The 22133-nt window shown below is 36.9% G+C and overlaps 1 protein-coding gene across 1 annotated transcript in view; it reads right to left on the reverse strand.

The window, feature by feature from the left end:
- The window catches only part of tyro3.L (TYRO3 protein tyrosine kinase L homeolog), a 94727-nt gene that overhangs the window by 11433 nt on the left and 61161 nt on the right, over positions 1-22133 (reverse strand). The window contains 5 exon segments of the mRNA NM_001088754.2: positions 3061-3170; positions 14002-14123; positions 17472-17564; positions 19071-19151; positions 20541-20636. Coding sequence (NP_001082223.1) covers positions 3061-3170; positions 14002-14123; positions 17472-17564; positions 19071-19151; positions 20541-20636 — 502 coding nt within the window.

Genomic DNA, 22133 nt, shown 5'->3' on the forward strand with positions numbered 1-22133 from the left:
CAGATTCCACCTTTAGCCAAAGCTCTAGACTGACACGCCTTTTCCAGAGAAAGTAAAGTAGTAGCCTATACGTGGCATGTCAATCCAGCTGTTGCAGAACATCTCAGTTTCAAGAGGATACCAGGAGATTAGTTCTGCAACAGCTGCAGTGCCACATGTTTAGTGTCATTGTTAATTGTGGGAGTTCTAATTTATAACCGCTGGAAGGTTGTGAGATTGACTTCCCTTGACTATAGCATGATAGACTCAGAACAGAGTCATGAACATACAAATATGTATTATAAAGGTAAGCTATGCATTATCTCAAATGATTGTTTCACTAACAACATGGTTTCATGTCATCTAAGTAAAAGGTGCTGTTTTAATATTAAAGAGAGTAGGGAATCATGAAAAAATAAGAATAAGCTTTCTTGATTATAGGTTTTCAGAGGAAAATACTTTATAACAGTAATGAGATATTTTATCACATTCTTATAGTTTATTATGTAAATAATGCCAAAGGCAATCCCAGATGTTGCAGTAAATTAAAGTGGATGTAATTTGTCATATTATCAGATTAGAGCCCATTGACAAGAACATGAGATGTGATACAAGGAGCTCACATTACATCTCAACTGCAATCAACATCTGACAGTGTATATCTTTGTTACTACTGCAATACACAAGAAGATACAAGATCAGTTATCAGGTTGACTCTTGTACAATGTAAACCAGTTTTATGAAGGGAAAGAAACATGCAGAAGGGAAGGGGGTGAATGAAAGAAGAATGAGAACATTTATCTCAAAAATAATAACTTATAAGTGCCAAAAACGGAAAAGTGGATTTTTTTATATCTTAAAACTGAATTCCCCCCATCGCCCCCTAGCTGCTATTTTGTGTATACAAGCAGCATAATTTTTTTTTAACATACCTCTGTCAATCCAGAGGCTGGTTTATTTGGAATTCCCAAGCAATCCTCCCCCCTCTAAGGCAAATTGAAGAGGCTTCACATGGGGTTTTAATACCTTCCTCTGAATCAGCAGTTAGGCAGATTTCATTTAGATAAACAGGTTAAACGTTATGGAGAGTTGTCTTTTTTCAAAGTCACCTCCTATGGTGTATTACTGATACACTAATATAGCCCTATATGTGTACTCATTTCTTATGATCTTAGGAAGGCTATGAAAAGGTTGCACCTCCAAAGGTTGCCCCAGGTGGTGAAAGCAATAGGATTTCCTTTGACATCAAACCTTAGCTCAGTGGTCCCCAAGCTGCGGAGCTAGTCTTCCTTAGGGGTTTTGGAGATGTGGCAAGAGGGGCTTAGCATAAATGCCAGTTAGAGTGAGATTTGGGGGAATGCCTATTTTCTCTCCGCGAAATCCTTGAAAGCCCATGATCTTTTAGAGTGATTGCTTATTTTGGAACTGTAGCTGAATGGATGATACACCAGTGTTTCTCTATATCTGTAGCCTTACTGCGAACGAAGAAGGCCCCAAATAAAAACAAAAACATTCCTACCAACCAAAGAAGCCAGACTTCCCCTGGTAATAAATAATTCTGTTTTTACTAGAAACAGATTTAGGTACAGAAAGTAGGACAGGCCAGGCTATGGCATTTTTTGTAGCTGGTGTGGAAGTGTTACTCTTCTTAGTCTAAAGGTTATATTTTTTTGCTTTTCCACAAACTTTCATGGGGCCATGTTTCTAACTGGATCCCCCTGAACAATGGTCAGCCTCATTATGCACTCGGAATGCACTATTTTGGATACAGCCGAACCCTAAATCCTTCATGAAAGATTCAGCCAAATACGGAACCTAATCTGATCCCTAATTTGCATATGCAAATCAGGGAGGGGAAAAGAGAGTCGCGCACAAAGCTAAAAAATTTACTTCCTTGTTTTGTGACAAAAAGTTACATGATTTTATGGATTCGGATTTGTTTCAGCCAGGCACAAGGAATTCTGTAGAAAAAAAAAATCCTGGCCAAATACGGGAAATGAATACTGGATTCAGTGTATCCCTAACTATGCACTTTTACCCACATAAGGTTTGGAAAATGAGGGCTAAAAAACATGCTGGCACTTGGAGCGACAATTTTTTTCTGCACAGCGTTGAACATTTGCTGTTCTAGTCATCATGATGGCATGCAATTCTGTGCCAGTTTGTCCCAGACAATAGAATTTGAGCTTTTTGTTTGCCATTTGTGTCTCGTATTCTATCATCATCACGATCTTTTATCAAAGAGTTCTCTGGACGCAAATTAAGAATGGAGCAGGGATGTCAGCTTGATTTGATAGGAACAAGCATGTAGATCACTGCATGTATATCTGGAAATATCTTGGCACCAGTTCTATGGTATAGGACAAACATATTTTGCAGGCAATAAAATCCAGGCAAGTACATAACCATATGGTGCTTTATGATGTTGCATTGTAGGATATCTGGCCCTTTAGACTACAGCTAAGCAAGTCAGAATTTTATGAAGTCGGAACACTGATTAATGGGGCCTCAAAATTCCATATGTTGAAACTTTACATAATACATTAGTGCACTCATGATTATCTGTTATTTATACAGCACTGTCACATTTACGCAGCATGTTACTTATTACATTCCTTAAATGGATTTACCGTCTGAAAGTGCTTCAGGTCATACCACTAGGCAGTCTGTATGTTCACATAGCACCAGCAGAATGTCTTGTTGGTCATACATTAATCAAAAGTCAAAAACTTAAAACCAATGAATCAATCAGATGCTGATTAATCCTACAAACATTAATCTTTTGAGAACTCAATTGCACCCACTTTTATAAGCAGGGTTATTTGCAGTATGTTCACTCCTAAGTAAATATTTGCCTTGTGGCCCAGCATGGACAAAACAAGTAACCGTGACAATAAGCAAAATACTTTATATTTTTTTTCCATTTCCTGATGCTAGTTTCCCTTGAAGGCATTCATAAATTGAACATGTAGAATAAATAAATGAAAGCTGTAACATGTAGAAAATCACAATCAATAAAGAAAAGATGTAATATAGCTTATTATACAGCTGATTAATGTACTGATTTTTTATGTTACTTACATGCAGTTGCGGGTGGCAAGGTCCCTGTGGATGAAGTTCTTAGAGCTAAGGTATTCCATCCCACTGCAGATGTCAATCATGAACCTGACTAAGGTTTGTACAGGCAGCGTCTGTGGGTGCAATACAAAGCAGAGATTTAATAAATGAAATGTATTTAGAAAAATGACTGACACGTCTACAGATTTACAAGTGTTGTCATAGATGATAAAATACACATGCTTTTTGCATCTTTTGAATCCATTTCTACATTTATGCTTCCTTTATAAGTTCATGGTGCCCTAAATGATTGTTTATCAAGCTGGATCTACATAAGTACCTGATATACAGATTGCTTTACATTAGTCATAAGGGTAGGTGAAATTTAAGTTAATATTTAGCATATGCTCTACAATGTCCTATTCTTTGCAAAATTTTAATTAGCATTTTTATTGTAATCATTGGCATTCCTCTTCTGCCCCATCCCAGCTTGAAATTTAGTATTCTATCTGGTTGATGGGGGGGTCACTGAACCTGGCCACTAAAAAACTGTTGCTCTGTAAAAACACATATTTATGGTTATTGTTACTTTGAGTTACTTAATCATGTTCAGGGCCTCTAGTATTCATCTACCAGTCTGTCATTTACAACACTGCTCGGATGCTACAGTAAATTGTACCTCAGCAACCAGACAGCTGCTAAAATTGCAAACTGAAAAGCTAATTAATACAGGAAAAAATAAATAAATAAAGGCCAAAGTGGAAATATCACGGACCATAGTGAAAGTTAATGCAAATGTCAACATCCCCTGTAAATGATTATACAAATTTGCATACAGCAATGAAAATGTCTCTAATGTGATCACATCTAAGTGCAACTTTTAAAAACCCTTGTGTTTATGGGGTGTAAGTGGGGTGTACACATGATCCAGTTATCCTGCATGAAATAAAATTTCAACAAATGATTCCAGCATATAAAAATGCAATAAAGATTCCTAATCCGGCACATCAGAGAGGGATTCCCATCGTTTTAGCAAACACTTACTCAAGGGATAAGTGAATGTGTAAAGGATATTAAACCCGAAATATCAAACCTGTTTTTCTCATGCTCTGAATAATATCTTTATTGCACTTTTGACCCGTATCTTCACCCAGGTAGTGTTCACACCATGTGAGGCCTATTTGTCATAATTCCACTAAAAATGTGTGTGTGTGGGGGGAACTCAGACAGGGCAAACTCACATTCTACTCATCAATTTCAATAAGTTTAGCAACTTTTAAAAAAAAAAAAAAAAAAATCAAAACATTTAAAACAAATCCCATAAAAATGAGTTTCAGTAAATCTAATTTGAATTTGTGAGTTTTATAAATAAAAAAAGAATTGTAGTAAAAATTCAAATTTGAACATTGATAAAAGCGGGCCCTAAAATAGATTGCATAGGCAGTAGAACTTGTTTATATTAATGTTCTTGCAGTTTGAGGATTCTTGTTGAAGCCATTGATGCACTATATGTGCTTTCTTTAGAGTTGGCTCCACTTCACAACCCAGCAGGAGATTAATTAACACTGCAGGGTCAACTAGCGGCTGCCATGCTGTTGTACATTTTTGGCTCTTCTGCCTTGTTCTGTGCCCATATGGTTTTACGAATTTGTGAATGCGCAGATGCTCAATATGTTGCTTCTAACAAATTGAAAGGTAGACTGGAAGATACATAAAAGAGTGCCTCCTCAGAATAATAAGCAATAAAAACAAAAAAATTAGTGGCCATACAGAGAACCTTTTTCAGAAAAAAAATGCACTCACCATGGGGAAAATAAAAAACTTAACACAGTGTCACCTGACATTTGAATCTATACCCAGGCATCCATTCCTTACCCATGTGCATGCACAATTCTGAAATCTGAATTTTGTTTCAGAGTTCATGTGCAAGTATAAGAATAGTCCCTAGTACTAGGGATGCCTGGGAAAGGTAAGTACGGGTTTTTTTTTTCAGTTGGCAGGTGCAATTTTTTCCTACATGGTGCCACATAGTGCTTTGCCTGTTTTTTGCACTATTCCCCTGGCACCCCCACTTCAAATGAGGACCCAAGACTTCCACTTCTAAGAAAAAATCTTGAAGGTTGTTGCCAGTTTGTTCTGCTTGCTATTTTAGTTGCCTGTAGTGCTGAAAGCACAATCACCACACACATAATTAAGATATCGCTTTCATGCAACTGCCATAGCAGCTAATGAGGAAATTCTGACGCCAATGCCCAGAACTACTAAAAATTGTGGATTAAGATTGCCCAAAACAACCCTATGTGCCTTTGACCCTTACAGTAAGATTACACTGAGCAGAGACCAGTAGTTTTACAGTGTTCTACTAATACCAGGCTATAACCAATAGCAACCAGTTCAGTGAGCTGCAGGAAGGCAAACGAAAGTTAAAATGTGATTGGTTGCCTATGGGTTACTGCCCAGGACCAATTTGCTCAGTTTTTAGTAATTCAGTAAATAAGCACACTGCCACAAAGGGCAGACTTCCACAGAAGTACATGGACTACATTTCATTTTTTACAGAAGTCTATTATTTGATTATACAGAAGTGTAGTAACACTTATGAAATATGCAGTTCTTGTACGGGACCTGTTATCCAGAACGCTCAGGAACTTGGGTTTTCTGGATAATGGATCTTTCTGTAATTTGGTTCTTCAGACCTTAAGTCTACCAGAAAATCATTTAAACATTAAATAACCCCAATAGGCTGGTTTTCCTAGCAATAAGGATTAATTATATCTTAGTTTGGATCAAGTACAAGCTACTGTTTTATTATTACAGAGAAGAAGGAAATCATTATTTTTAAAATTTGGATTATTTGGATAAAAGAGAGTCTATGGGAAATGGCCTTTCCATAATTCGGAGCTTTCTGTATAACAGGTTTCCAGATAACGGATCACATACCTGTACTGAATAAAACATACAATAATAGGGAATGAATATTTAACTGAAAATAAATGTAAAGTAAACCTTAATACATATGTTATATTTTGGGAGGGCTCTGTTTTCTCTGAAACATAACTAGGATAAAGGCACTGTTACCTAATTTCATACAGAAGCCAACTTCATGAACAAATTAGCTTTACAGCATAGCCATAGAGCCGCTCCCTGCTATTTTCTCTTACGCAAACAGGTAATAGGCTAGGATTTGCCGCTTAATTGCTCACTTTAATTGCTTTGAACTCAATTTCTATGCTGACAACCTAAAACATATAATCTCATATTTTTATTTATGGGAAAGATCAGTGTATCTTTAAAAAAATAAAAACTTTTGTTTTTGTATCTGAAACAGAACTGAAGGGATCTCTTACAGGTAGAACAGGAGGTGAAAAAGAAATTTTGTTCATGCCAAGGATCTGGACTGTAACCCCAGCAGCAAAGCGAGATTAAAATGTTGCAGATCTCTGGTTTATACAGTAAATTTTAAAAGGCATTAATGTTATCAGTCAATCAGTTAGCAAACATGATTCTGTGGCCACTGGCAGAGCAGGGAGACTTGCTGATAAAAGTCACAGAGCACAGTTTAAGATGGGGAAATGCTCAGTCATTCTCCTTTATTATGGAACACTGTCCAGAATACACAGAATTCTAAGCTAGAATAGATATAAACAGTAAGAGTTCTGGCAAGGACACCCTACCTGAAACACTCAGGGTTTTGCTTTTCAAAGGAATGTCAAACAAACCATTCCTGTAGCATTTTTAAAAGGTTTAACCCTTATTAAAAAAAGCAGACGAGCAAGAAATTCCTTGCCTTGTCAGTTACTAAGAGTTACATAAAGAGTATTTAAAACATTGTTTGACATATTTTTGCATTTGCCATTCTGTACATCCCTTATCTTTCATGTTATTATGCTTCAGCTCTTCACCTCAGCTTCCCATGCAAGCAAATCAATGGTTTCTTCACAAAATCCTATTTTTAAATGATCTCAGAGTGGAGGGAGGTTCTACACAAAGGCATAACAATGGGCAGTCTGGACTGGTCGAAATAGGCTCTGGCATTCCAAGTGTACAGAGGCTCAAAAAGCACCCACCAGCCCACTAAATAGTGACTTTCTATTAGGGATGCAACAAATCCAGGATTTGGTTTGGTATTCAGCCATTTTCAGCAGGATTCGGCTGAATCCTTGTGTCTGGCCGAACCGAACCTGAATCCTTAAAATCATGTGACTTTTCATCACAAAACAGGAAAGTAAAACATTTTTTAGCCACTATGCGCAGGGCTCTCTTTTTCCCTCCCCCTCATTGATTTGCATATGCAAATTAGGCTACGGATTTGGTTCGGTATTCGGCTGAATCCAAAATAGTGGCCCCTCTGGCATTTGCCAGAACACACAGATTGACAAAGAGGACTACCAGGTCTTGTAAAATAAAAGGCCCCAGTGAGGGCTTATCTCCCATTGAACTGCATGTAGAGTAAAATCTGCATTAATGGAGGATGTCAGCCCTTTATTCCTCTGCCTGTCGCACATTCCAACAAATAAACAATCAACAATGATAACCTTTTACTCTGTATTTAATGGTCTTTTCCCAGTGGCAAAACTTATTACCCTTTTGTTGCATACATAATGGAATATCCCCTCTAACCTCCAGTGCCCTTATACCATTCCTTTATATTGCCAATGTTTCCCTTGTTGGCCAAGCTAGTTGCACCTGCTTATTGTGTCTTACTTTGTATTGCCTTACTTTTGTGGTATATAAACCCACCTTTTCTTTGCTATGCTTCATATACAGTTTGACTAACGATCTCTGCCAACTACTATATCCACATCAATAGTCTTTTATTTTAGCAGATAAGCTTTTCATTTTTAATTCCATCTGATGTGTTAAACAGGTTTAAAAACCTCATCACTGATTTGCTGTGTTTTATCCAAACATATTGGAGCAGTTAAATAATGTATAGGGGTAAACAAGTGCTGCTTGGTAACATGCTGCAGTGGTCAGGACACAACACAATAACAATGAATCTTACAAAGGGAAGTATGATTTTAAAATGTCTGTAAACAATTTTGATTCAGATAATATTTTTCATTTATATTGTAAATGAAATGAGGAGTCACTCCCCCCCATTATGGTCGACAAAAATGATGTCAGAGGCATAGAGGAGCAAACATGGGAAACTGACCCAATTTCATTGCTTCTGAATTCAGTGTCTATTATCTTAGCCTACTGAACCAGTCTCTGTCATTACTAAGATGAGATATAATTGGTGTTATTGTGCACTCATATCATCCCCATTAACCCATGCACCATAAAAAATTTCATTGGGAGGAATTTCAGAGAACTTAAATGGTGAAAACTGGGGAAAATATAATTCCACAGTGATTCTACAGGTAGCTTGCAGATTTTAGACAGCTATCAAATTTAAAACCAACATGCAACATTACCATGGCGTTTTACTCAGCACTAAAAAGGGCCACTTTAAGTAAATTTACATTTTTTTTAGATCTCATTTGAGTACTTCTCTGAGCACTTGTGCAATTTACATTCATTCTCTATTTTCAAGTGTCTCTAAAATACTAGCAGTTTTATAGGGCCAGGCAGGCTTAGAAGGCTATGGGTGTCAGCGACACGTAGGGCTATATCTATTAAAGGGGTTGTTCACCTTTAAAATAACTTTTAGTATGATGTAGAGAGAGATATCATGAGACAATTTACAATTGGTTTTCACTTTATTATTATTTGTGGTTTTTGAGTTATTAAGTTTTATATTCAGCAGCTCTCTGGTTTGCAATTTGTCTGATATGGTTCAAATTCCCCTAGCAACCATGCATTAATTTGAATAAGAGACTGGAATATGAATAGGAGAGGTCCTGAATAGAAAGACGAGTAATAAATAGTAGTAATAATCTGAGAGTGAAAGGTGTGAAAGTCTGTTATGGATAACCATGTTACTAAAAGTATCATCTGGACATCTGTCTGTCCAATATCATATTCCAAATCCACAGTTATTAATATGAATTTGTTTTCCTATAGCAGCCTCTATTCTTCTTGAAGGCTTTCTTCTAGATGCTAGAGCTTGGTAGTTGAATTTTTTTCCACCAATAAAAGACTCATGTTGGACCAGATGTTGGGACATGAGCTCTGGCTTGCAGTTGGCATTCCTGCAGGTGTCCAGTTAGGCTGAGGTAAGCTCTTGCACTATTATGTCAAACCAATCTTGTAAGGCCCTAATTTCAAAGCAAAAAAAGGAAAAAGAGTCCCCAAAATTTTCGCCACAAAATAAGAAGCACAGAATTTTAATCTGGTCCTAGAGCAAGCAAACGTAGTGGCTTAAGATATGGACAGCATGGTGCTACTGTACTTGGCATTACTGAATTGCAATGCTGGGTTCCTAGGTTTCATTTCAGACAGGGCACTATCTACATGGAATCAGTATATTCAGAACAAGGTGAGGGAAGCATTGCGCTGTGATCCTAAATTGGGAAATTGTTCATGGCTTTAATATGACTTTTGAAAACTCCTCTAAGTAAATCTCTTGTCGCATCAGTACTCCTATCTCCTCTCTGTAACTAGGATATAGGACTCCTACAGTAATAATCCTACTGGTCATACCTGAATTATCAGTAGAAAAACAAAAGAACAAAGTTTAAACAGCTTCTCATGCGGGCACAATCCTAGATGAGGAATGGCAAGAAGCGCAGGAATCCCCTCAGTTAGTATCCCCCAAACATAGACTACGGCTAATTCAACTATATATTCTTACTACACCCCTGCCAGACTTCACTACATTAATGCCAACACCCCTGATGTTTGCACTAGGTGTACTTTGGACAGGGGAACTCTGATACACATGCTGTGGAGCTGCACTAAGCTTACTGCATACTGGAGGGAAGTACTAGATACCTTAGAGGGGGTGCTTCAGGTGACACTTGCCAGAACACCTAAAATGTGCGTCTTGGCCATAATTCAAGACTTAAAGCTGAATCAATATCAGTCACTTTTCCTCATTGAGGCATTACTACTAGCTAAGAGATTAATCACCCAGAACTGGAGAGCAGTGCCTCCTCCTACCTTCTCTACCTGGAAAGCAATAATAAAGGATACCTGTAACACTAGTAAAATTTGGGGACCCTGGACCGACATTTACCCCCAACACCCAAGACAACCACTAGCAGTTTAAGTCGAAAGGGTTCAGGAAAGGTAAATGGTGTAAAAAGTTCACATGTCCAACTAGGTCTGAATCCCTCATTGGAGGGAGACCCCAATAAAGTCATAAAATGTTGTACCTATGACAAAATGTTTGTTGCACGCTATGCTTTTTGCACTCTGTTTTATCTAGACATGTAACATGTGATACAATGTTTTCCCTTATTTTGACTTTACATTGTAAACTGCTTGCTTTTAATAAACTACCCAAATTAAAAAAAAAAAAAAAAATAGCTTCTCATGCAACTGATATTGCTCAAAAGATTTAAAAGATTAATGTAAAATAGAACAGAGCATAGCATGTGCTTATCAGCTGAATCAAACATTGAGGCTCTAGGATCATATTGGACTCTGCTGATAAATGGACTTCTTTTAAACAAAATAAAGAGTAGGATTATGTTGCTTTTACTATGAAATGATCATGAAATAGTTGCACAACATTTCCTTTGAAATACAATTAATTTCAGGAGTCAGTATTTCTTTTATGCAAGGTCAGATGTGCTAGTTCTGTAGGCTAAAAGCTAAATATATCAGGGCAGATGATTTATCCAAGTTTTGTGGTACTTTAGGTGACAATATACTGAGAGCCAGCACCTTTGCATAATGAAAGCAAATAGAATTCAAAGTTCCTATGTACATGTATTACAACATATTCAATGGTTTTAAATGTATTGTCTTTTGCTATTCTCTACAGTGTTGGTTTATTATTCCCAGAAAATCCAAATCCATTGTTAAAATTGGACTTTTAACCCAAAGGGGCCTATTTATGAAGCTTCGATTTTTTCTGGTCGAGTTTTTTTTTGGGGAAAACAACTTGAATTTTTAGAGATTTATCATACCCTAAAGCTGCTAAAAATCCAAATCCGAAAAACCTGGCACAAAAAAATGATCACATATGAGAAATAAAAGACAATTCTATACTTCTATAAACTGACATGCATAGAATAGTTTCTCTCTTACTTTGCTATTCTGTTTTTGAAGGTGCCTGCTGAAACACAATATGCATCTCATCCATTATATTAGCAGGTGAGTCATTACCCCTGGGATTTATTTGCTTGCTCCAAAAAGAAAGAGGTTTGTTAATCAGGAAATTCCTGAACTTCAGTATTTTTCTAATAGACACGACTTTGGGCAAAGGGCAGACTGGTTACTCCGTAGAGACTCTATTCAAAAGGAACATTTACTTCTCCCAGGGCTGTGCAAATGTGCATCAATAAGATAAAAACGTAAGCATCCCATTTTACCCACCAAATAATAATAAACCAGGCAGTAAATTTGTATAATCTATAAAGTTCAAATAAATGTTCAATCCATAGAGACCATTGGCAGATAGGCAGCAAAAGCCCTGCTATTTCCAAAAAATACAACTGGTACAAAGGAACTTTGTGAAAAAGAATGCAGAGAGATGCTCTATTGAACTTTAATTGACAGCATTTTCTTTTTAGAAGGTAACATTCTCTCTTGGTCCATCCGCCAGGATACAAATACTAGCATATGCGGGTCTCTGTATACAAACTGTGCGTGCGTGCGTGGTGTTTATCGGTTTCCCTTCACTCACATCTGGTAACCTAGTCTGTCATTCATAACACTGACTAATAAATCTATCACTTGTGCACTGGCCAATAGATACTCTTCTATACACCTATTTTTCTGCTAATAGTTCTTTCATTGCAGCATGATGCTAAACATGAAAAAATATTCCCAACCAGTGATAATGAAAATAAAAATTATACTTTATTAGGTCATAAGTAAATATTTTATACTTTTATAATCGCTGGTTAGGAATATTTTATGAGGTTTACATATGAAGCATAACAGTGCAGTACTGTACCCTTTAACTGGGTTTAATCATAATGGGCCTCATTTTTTTCTCTTTTTGCTCGACTAAGATTCACTATTTTTCTTGGAATCTTGATATATACAAAATAAAACAGATTCAATAGCCATTCAGCTACAGTTGCAAAAATATCTAGCAGAGGAAACAAGTATTTACTAAAGCTCTAATCATTTAGGGGTATCATACCAAACGAAAAGCAATAATAGAAAAGAGGCCATATTATGTATTCGTAAGCGAATAGGTATGAGCAGTGCCCTAGGCAACCCGGCCAACTAGGTTGCCCCCCCACTGCTCGCATATGCGCAGAAGAGCACAAGCGCCGATGCAGCATGAGTGCGCATGCGCCAAGGAAGCAATAGTGGGGAAAAGCGCACACGCACTTGCGGAAGAAACTCCTGCCGCAGCTTCTGGACACAAAGGTCCAAACTAGGGGAAGGCATCAGAAGAGGTACGTGCCTGGTGCCCCTCTACCTCTGCGCCCTAGACACGTGCCTCTTCTACTTACCCCTAGTTCTGGCCCTGGGTCAGAGGCCATACAGGACAGCGTATGGCCATTTTTATGGTTAAAGGAGAATTCAACCCTAAACTTTAAAACCCTACCCCCTACCCTACATAGACCCTCCTCCCCCCAGTAAAAGTGTTACTCCGGGCAAATGCCCCTAACTTTTTACCCCTCGGTGCAGATTCAGGCATCGGAGTTCACAGGCGCCATCTTCATCCTCTTCGGTAGTCTACGTAATGAGACCGGTGCTTTGGCAATTTTCGTGAGTTTTGGCACACGCACAGTTGTCGCGAAACAGAAAATGGCTCCAATTGCGAAATCACCGACATGTCTGATTCCGAAAATTTCCAAAGAGAAGAAGATGGCGCCCGCGAACTCCGAGGTTTTTTTAAGTTTAGGGTTGAATTCTCCTTTAAGGGTAGCAGTTGTTCCTGCTTTTTCCAACTGAAAAGTTAAAAATGTCATCAACTGATGCACCATGTGACCAGTGCACAGTGAACTGGGAGATGAGGAAATTAAAATGAACTGCAGGCAGTTTGGCTGATCTGATCATTGGCCCCTGGGCTAACAATAATTGTGCATGAAGGGGCCATGTAAACTTACTGTACGGACTGCACAACCTGCAGACAGATGATTGCTGGCCCCTCGTTTAACCATACTTACTCAGGCAAAACCATGTTAATTCAACACTGAGTCACGTGCACCTCAAAGTACATCATTTATTTCAACAAATGCTGCATCGGTTCATTGATGTGGTCCTCAATCTGACTGCCTGTCTTCTCCACGTTATGTGTCTAACGATCGGATTAGCCTATCGCCCACCATTACTTCTTTGCTGTGGATCTATGGATTTATCCTGAACTGTACCCAGGCCAGCATTGATGAGAGTGCCGGCTTTGTATGCTACAAATAATATATGTCATACTATAACCAGATGCAATTCACTATTATTATGTAGATCAAAACATCAGTGTAATATTCTCACATCCTTCACTTGCACTGTTTCTTATAGGCTAATAATAGTACAGGTATGGTATCCGTTACCTGGAAACTCATTATCTAGAAAGCTCCCAGTTACAGAAAGGACATCTCCCATAGACTCCATTTTATCCAAATAATTAAAATTTATTGTTAAATTATTTAATTATTTTTTTAATAAAACAGTATCTTGTATGTCATCCCAACTAATATATAATTAATCCTTATTGGAAGCAAAACCAACCTATTGCTTTTATTTAATTCTTAGGTAGATGTCAGCTATGGAGATCCAAATTACGGAAAGATCCCCAGGTCCAGAGCATTCTGGATAACAGGTCCCATACCTGTACTGGTTTATATTCAGCAGTTCAAATAACAGTAATGCAGCAGAACAACAATTAAAAAAAAATAAAAACACTTTTCAATATGTTAAGAAGGTCCCAGAATTAATATAATTATCACTTACAATAGGTTCTTCCCCAATACGGGACATTAGCAGGAAAGTGTGCAAGTCTCCATGTTTCATAAATGGCAGGATGACCATTGGGACAGGAAGCCTTCCTTTTGTGCGACTTCTTAAACTTACACCTGGGGTTTAAAGAACATACATGATTAAACGTTCTATATTATATATAATAACTATATATATATATATTTATTTTACAGATGTGGAAATAGGTTACAGGTTAAAACAAATATCTATTTTAACTCTGCAGGGCTCATGGTTCTGCCACGAAGACAAAGGTCATAATAACCAGTCTGTTATCTTGTGTTAAACACTGACTGTATGAACCTTAAAAAGGGTGTGTAGCTTAATGCAACATGCTGGCTTTGTAAGAATTATGGGTTTAGTCTTATATTACAATCTGTGTGTAAATACCCCAAAAATATAAGATCTTTCATTATTAATGCAATTCTTGTGTCTTTTGGAAAATAGATACTTCATATTTATAGTCTACAAAATGATAATGAAAAGGAACTGTGCTGAAAATCGATTTGTCCGACTGGAGGGAAGGGAATATATGCCTAAAGCATTCAGTTAAAGATAAAAAGCACATATAGCCCATTTGCATGACAAGAAGAAAACCACATTAAAAATGGTCCCCTTTAAAAAAGTTATTTCAAGATATGGAGGCAGTTAGAAAGTTTGTCTTATACAAGTAGCAGGTGACTGTGAGAAACATGTGACTTTGGTGACTGTGAATCAGCACCCAACTGCCACATCATAATACTCAGTGACAGCTCCTGTGGAGGGAGGGAGTGGTGTGGAAAACTACATGCATTGATGCAGAAGTTAATTCCATTCTGACCAGAGTTCTGGCTGCTGTTTCGCATGTAACACATCATTTAATATCTTATTCAAGGCTTGGTGCAGGTATTTTATAAAGTCAAATAACCCTATTAAAATGACATGTCTCTTAGCTTTTAGTTGAAAATAACATTGCCCTCTCAGAATCATGGAACCAACATTCTAAAGTCAGTAAATGTGGTATTTAAAATCCATGAATTCAAAATGAATTAAGATTATAATTGAATTAAATTGAGTTAAAATTGAATTTTAAGAATTCCATTCTTAAAAAAAGGCAAGTTTTTTCACATTGTGTTTTCAAAAATGCTTTAATATTATCTGGCTACAATGAGGGGGTTATTTATTACCACCCATTTTTTCTCATTGGCCTTTTAAGTCCGAATAAATAAGTACTCCAACTCAGACCTAACGAGTTCATTTAGAAGTCAATGCGCGACGTCCTGAAGATATCCTGATCTGTGCAGGGTTTCGTGCAGTAATCCAAATATTTCGCAGTATTTAGGTTTTAAACTGAAATGAAATGAAATGTATTCACGATTTTATCGAGTTTTTTCCCCAAACAAGAATTTTTAAGAAAAATGTATTGTTTATAAGGGGAAAAAATGAGTACGGCTTTGGTCAGAGTAGTTTTCAGAAAATGCTGAGATATTTCTGGATTCTGATAAATAACCAGTTGAACGTATAGCAGCTTTCAATGCTTTTTAGACCAACTATCCTAGATGAAGTGCTGCTAACTCCTGCAGGAAGTAGGTACCCACAATTCTTGCTGTTCTTGAGTGAGTCATTTTTCACTTAAGTAATTCCAGCACCCTGCCCTGTCACTTACTTCCTTATTACACAATTTCCTTAATTACATCAACCAACTATGTCTCGTGATGTACAGTAACGTGGATTGAGACAGGATTCTTGTATATGGGTAAAATGGCAAATATAACAATTGTAGGAATGCCTTGGGTAAGTGACCAGTGAATCTGGCCTGCCCATGTGAAGGTGAACGTTCCCAGTATATAAGAAAAAAAAAACCAATTGAAATTAGGGTCCATCTATGCAAGCAAAAATTGCACCCCCATTATTATATATATTTATATATAGCACATGTTCTCAGTCATCAAAATGTATATGTGTTTTTACTGGCTAATTACTCAACAGCACAGTGTTTAGTAAGTGGCCTTATGACACTGTCACTGGCAGATCTTGGTCAGTCCTTGCAACATTTGTTATTTTGAGCAAACACTACAGAACACATGCTCTTCCAGTAGAAGCAACAAAAGTTTGAGAACCCATGAAACATGGTCTAATTACCCATTAAAGGGTTGTTCACTTTTAAGGTAACTTTTAGTATGTTATAAAATGGCTAGAAATGTACTGTTATTGCTACTTTTTCTTACTCATCTTTCTATGCAGGCCCTCTTCTATTCATATTCCAGTCTCTTATTCAACTCAATGCATGATAATTTGAACCCTAACAAACAGATTGCTGAAATTGCAAACTGGGGAGTTGCTGAACAAAAAAGCGAAATAACCGCAAAACCTCAAATAACAAATATGAAAATCAATTGCAAATTGTCTCAGAATATCACTCTCTATATCATACTAAAAGTTAATTTAAAGGTGAACATCCCCTTGAAACTAAAGGCCTAAAAATGTTTTGTAGATCTGCACGGGAAATAAAAAAAAATGTTGAAAGCCTTCTGATGGTCACCAGAAGGTAAGAAGGTTCTCTTCTCATGCCCCATGCTGTTATCTATGCACACATGTTTGATGCAAAGGTTCTTTTCTAATTTGATTATCATTATGTTTGATGCAAAGGTTCCTTGATTATTGCAAAAATTCACACAGCCATCACCATCACCTACCATAGCCCTCCATTCATATTACAATTACAAGGAGCTAACAAGTTTCATGGCCCAGGAAAACAAAGCTTGGACTGATGTGGTTGGGAGGTTTTCTCAATGAAGAACCCCACCCCACCAAACAATGCCAATATAAATATAGCCCTCTAAGCAGAAAAAGCATTGGATACAGTCTTCCTTTTAGTTTTTAGTTGCTCTTTAAATCAGCTTTGGAAGTAGATTTCTGCATCTATTACTGCTAAATAGCTTAGATTTGTGCTATTCATGTCATACTTGCATCCTTACAAATTGAATGTGATCATTCTCAGCCTCCTAGCACAAGCATTATGTAGACTGCAGAAACAAACTAAAACAAGTTGTTTCTTCTTCAAACACAGCCTTTTATCAGACAGAGTAGCAACAGAATATCAAATAAGAAATTACCCCAAAAATACTTTCTAAACAATCTCTCCCACTGAAAAAACAAAAACCATATGCTCAGGGTTTTTCGTGTAATGAAGACTTTTTCTAAAAGCCCCATTCATGCCAATAAAGATAATGATATTTTTGGAGGACCTAAAACAACAGATTTGGGGCTGTTGCATCACATTTTCCCAGTATTATCTGGGCATTTAAAATTTAAATATAGCAAAATAACTATGCATACTTGGTGCTTCTGAGTCACACGATCTAAGTTATGAAACAGATCCTAAATAATGAGAACCTTTTACAATTCCCTAATTGGCAGAGTAGGCAGCAGCAGGGGAAAAAAAGAGTCATATCTGTAAGTTTTACCTATTAATTTGCAGACGTTTGGGTGGTCAAACTCTTTCATAAAAGCAGCTTCTCTCAAGAATTCTTCAATATCGCTGGAGCAGAAAATCTCCGCTGGCAGGAGAAAGAAATATGTTAAAGAGAGGCAAAGATAAGGTCTGAGAGCAAAATGGCTCATTAAAACTCCACTGGAAACTGACATGAGCGCTGGTGCTTTCCTATTGTATCTAACAAGGCTCTTCTTGTGCAGACACCAGAAATATCTTTCAGTCCTGAATGGAAATGGGCCTTTAAAGGGACATGCCCCACCTTTACAGACTTTGCAGAAATGTAAATACATATATAGACGCCGGGTTTAAATACTTTTACTTTATCTAAATTATTGTTATGAGATTATGTTAAAATGTAAAATCTTTGGAAAAGGGATCCATAGACCAATCTAGACAAATATTGACTTAATGTGGTTTCCTTTCTAAGACTGCAACTGTAGCAGAAATTCCTTATAGACAAGCAAATGCTGCAGCAGTTATTTTTTCCAATAACAGTGTTTCAGAATTCCAAATAAAGACTAGTTTATCTTGTTCTGCTGGGCAAGTACCAGTGGGCAACGTCCACGATAACACCTCTGGTCCAGTCCCTTACAGACAAATATAGTCTGGTAAAATATAATTCACAATAATTTAACTCACCGATACTAATGTTGGGCCTAGTTACACATGCCCCAGGCCTACAGCTTAAGGTGTATACTTCCTGAAGAAAACACTGATTCTTGGTTGGCACATAAACTGGACCACACCAGTACAGTAAAAAAAAAAACTCTTATGGCAAAAGCATTCCAAATATATAAAAATGTTTAAACCGCACTGATGTGGTCCAGTTTATATGTATCAGTGCAGTTTATTATTGTTTTCTTCATGATTTTAATATAATCGGCCAGGGAAAAGGGATTGTATTCTACAAAATTTGAATAAATGTACAGGGAAAATGCATCCCTATCTTGCTGTACTTAGTTTTCTATCAGGACTGATAAATTTTTTTGTCACAATACAATAGTATTAAATGTCAGTAAAGAAATTGGGAAAGTTAAGCGTCTATAAACATTACTAAAAGTATTATTTAAAATATTGAAGCCACTAAAATTGTTCATATTCCAACACCAAAAAAAAATGTTTAAAGAGGTAAGATATTTGTAGTAAGATTCAAGGAGGCATACTGCATCTCATAAACAAATATACATTTTTTTTCTCAAAACATATATGTTGTAAAGCTCTCGCCTGATTAATATGAGGATTCCAACATAGCCTGAGTTCTGAGCCTGTCTTCAGAAGAACCTTAATTAACAACCAGTCCCTTTTACATGCAGTGTTTTGGTGTGTTTAACAGTTTCCTTCCTAAAGTACAGGGGTGCCATTATATAAGTCTTGCCCAAAGCGCAAGAATACTGCTCTGTTGCATGCTCTTCAGGAAGCAAAATGCTAGGATTCAGCAGAGATAAACTAATATTTATATAAACTATTTCCAAGAAATGTCTTAAGCTGTTGAAGGCAACGACTGTAAAAATATTCTTGAAGCAACAGCTTATGTTTCACAGTTTGTAGTGTACCACTCTAGCGTGCTTACCCTTTAGCATCTTTACTGCCACCTTCTGCATGGTGTCATCTTCCATCTTTAGCTGGGCTTCCCTGACAGAACCAAATTCACCTGAGAGGAAGATTTATCAATGATTAATGAGGTAAAATGAGAGTTCAATGCAAGCTGGTAGTGTAGGAATATAACTATAATTAATAGGGACCAACAGTAAATGTATCACCCACATGGGAATGTTGCTAGTTGATACCCTGAGAAGACAATTTTATCTGCTTGCACATTCGGTGGCACCCAGTGTGCCATCAACAACTATACTGGGTTTGGCGGAATAAAATAACTAAATACAACCAAGAAATGCATAAGCAAATGTCTGCACATAAATGGATGGGTACATACTATGTATATAATCAGACATATTAAACTCCTAGGGGGGAAATACAATATTGGTTGCAAATGCAAAAATCGTTCATAATTTGTTCGCAATGCGAATAAATGTTCACAAAGTTTTGCCTTTGCAAACACTTTGCCCCCTCACACAACAGTAGGATAGCAATTTCGATATTTTCTAGTTTGCGATAGTTCGCAGTGTATGTAATAAAACTTTCTAATGAAAACGTTTTTTCCAAACGTTTACGCCACCTTCAAGCAGGTGTTAAAAGGTTTGCAATGTGCAATTAAGATTCACAATGCAATAAAAGCTTAATGAAGAATATTACATTGTGAAATGCAATTTTTTACTCGCAAATTTGTCCTCTTTGCAAATTTTATTACATTTCTCCCCCTAATATCAGAGAAGTCCTGTGAATGCTGCTTAGATCTCTGAAATAGTGTTAAAATGGTACCTTGGAACATACAGTTTATCCTACAGACTGAAGACTTAATATGCAATATTCCTCATTCTCAGCAATAATTTAAAAAATGGTGCTTGATCTACTTAAATGAAAATGAGAGATCATTGCTTTCTCTGGGCAATATAGCATGTGCAATACTAAATAATGTAATGGAAAGTCATTAATGAAAATTTGACTTTCTCCTTGAATCTGAAGCACAGCCTTAATGTGAATTAAAAAGATACAATTCAGGTCACCAATTGTCCCCCGCAGCTGTTCAACCTGCCCAACCTAAGGCAATTCAGTAGATATAATTGAGGCTGAGATTCAGTGGTGTTGAAATTGGCCTACCCCTGAGGTAAGGGATTTAATGTATGCTGTTGTGTATGAAAGCTTTTTGTTCTGTGGAGTCAGAAGGATTCCATTATGTATCAGCCAAGAGGGGTATTAAGTGTTTCTCTGCTGGCAGAAATGCTATGTATGCCATTACCCTAAATGTTTATTAGCCATTTAGATAAAATATATTTGATACTATTTGTCTTAGATTTCCTAATGCAAGAGCAAAAAGTACAACATTTAAAATATTTCACAATGTTTTCATGGAAAAACTAAACACATATTCTGACACAAGAATCTCTTATGGGAAACATTATTTCATTAAGTTAAAATGTACCTTTTCCTAGTGTCCGTCCTAGAGTGAACTGCTGCTGTTGTATGAGTACATCTTTAAGTTTGGATTTCAGTTCTTCACTAATCCCAATACTGTCCACTGTAAATGTGAATATACAAACATTTATTTATCTATTTATATAGATACATATTAAATGATTTCTTCTATTTACTAAACATATTTATATGTATTTATCTGCATCAGATATAAAAGGACCCAACAGTTTGGGAACAGATGCATTAAGTTGTACATAAAGAAAAATACATGTACAGGTATGGGATCTGTTATCCAGGATGCTTGGAACCTGGTGTTTTCTGCATTACAGATATTTCTGCAATTCATTTTAGTCTACTAAGATATCATTTAAACATTAAATAAACCCAATAGGCTTGTTTTGTCTCCAATAATGTACTATAAGGTACTGTTTTATTATCACAGAGGAAAAAAATTATTATTTGGATAAAATGTAGTACATGGGAGATTTCCTTCCTATAATGCTGAGCTTTCTGGATAACTGGTTTTCTGGATAATGCACCCCATACCTGTATAATAATCAGTCCTTACAAATAGTCTTACACAAATTGTTCTTACAAAGATTTCTCTCAAGATGTAGGCCATGACACCAGACATTCATAAATATCATAAACAGAAATTCTTGCCCTTTAAAAAGTCCCCTGCCAGCAAATCTTAGCAAAGAGCAGCTATCTGCACTTCTCATATGTTTGTTTATATAATTATCTAACATGACTATTTCTTGAATGTTCCCAAACTGGATTTACAGAGCTGGGTTTACAATTAAGACTGCCTTAGGTCACTTACATGATGCCACCCCACAAACCAAGAATTCTGAAATCATGCCTTGCATTTTCTTTACAAGATAAACACTGAAGATTTTATATCACCCCAAAATACTTGTGGGTCACTGCAATGTTCCCTCTAAGGTAAGCACTCTTGAGGTCAGCGCACACAACAAAATGTGGTGAAAACACAACATTTGTATTAGTTCTGACCTGAGCACACAGTTTTTAAAACTGTGCACAAAAGTTTAAAATGTGCACACAAAGTATTTTTTTGTGCACATAGCCAAGAAGGAATTAGAGGGAACACTGGGCCACTGGTTTTATGTGACACGAACACATGAAAAATGAAAACAAAAAAAAAAAGTCTTTTTTGAGATTGGTTCAGCCCTACCCCTAGTCCAAGGCTTATGAAGCATTTGTACAAATTCCTAGAGTTTACAAGGACATTAACATGAATAATTGTGGATTTCAAAATATATACATATTGTGCTAGTAAACGAAAGGGCAGCATCAGTGTCGGACTGGGACACCAGGGGCCCATCAAAAAACCTTAGACCAGGGGCCCACCAAAAGTTTTTAGAACAGGGGCCCACCCTCAGTACTATGTTCTTCCTCTCCTCACTCATCCTCTATTCTCCTAGTCTCTTTTCTTAACATACTATAATCTATTATTCCACCTAATTAGCCTCTTTGTTCTCATAGAAATAGGGAAATGGCCATAAAATAGGCCAAAAGTTTAGCAGCGTGAGCATTAGCACCTGGGCCCACCTAGAGTTTTCCTGGTATCCCGGTGGGC

The sequence above is a fragment of the Xenopus laevis genome, chromosome 8L (genome assembly GCF_017654675.1).
Source record: "Xenopus laevis strain J_2021 chromosome 8L, Xenopus_laevis_v10.1, whole genome shotgun sequence".
Lineage (NCBI taxonomy): Eukaryota > Metazoa > Chordata > Amphibia > Anura > Pipidae > Xenopus > Xenopus laevis.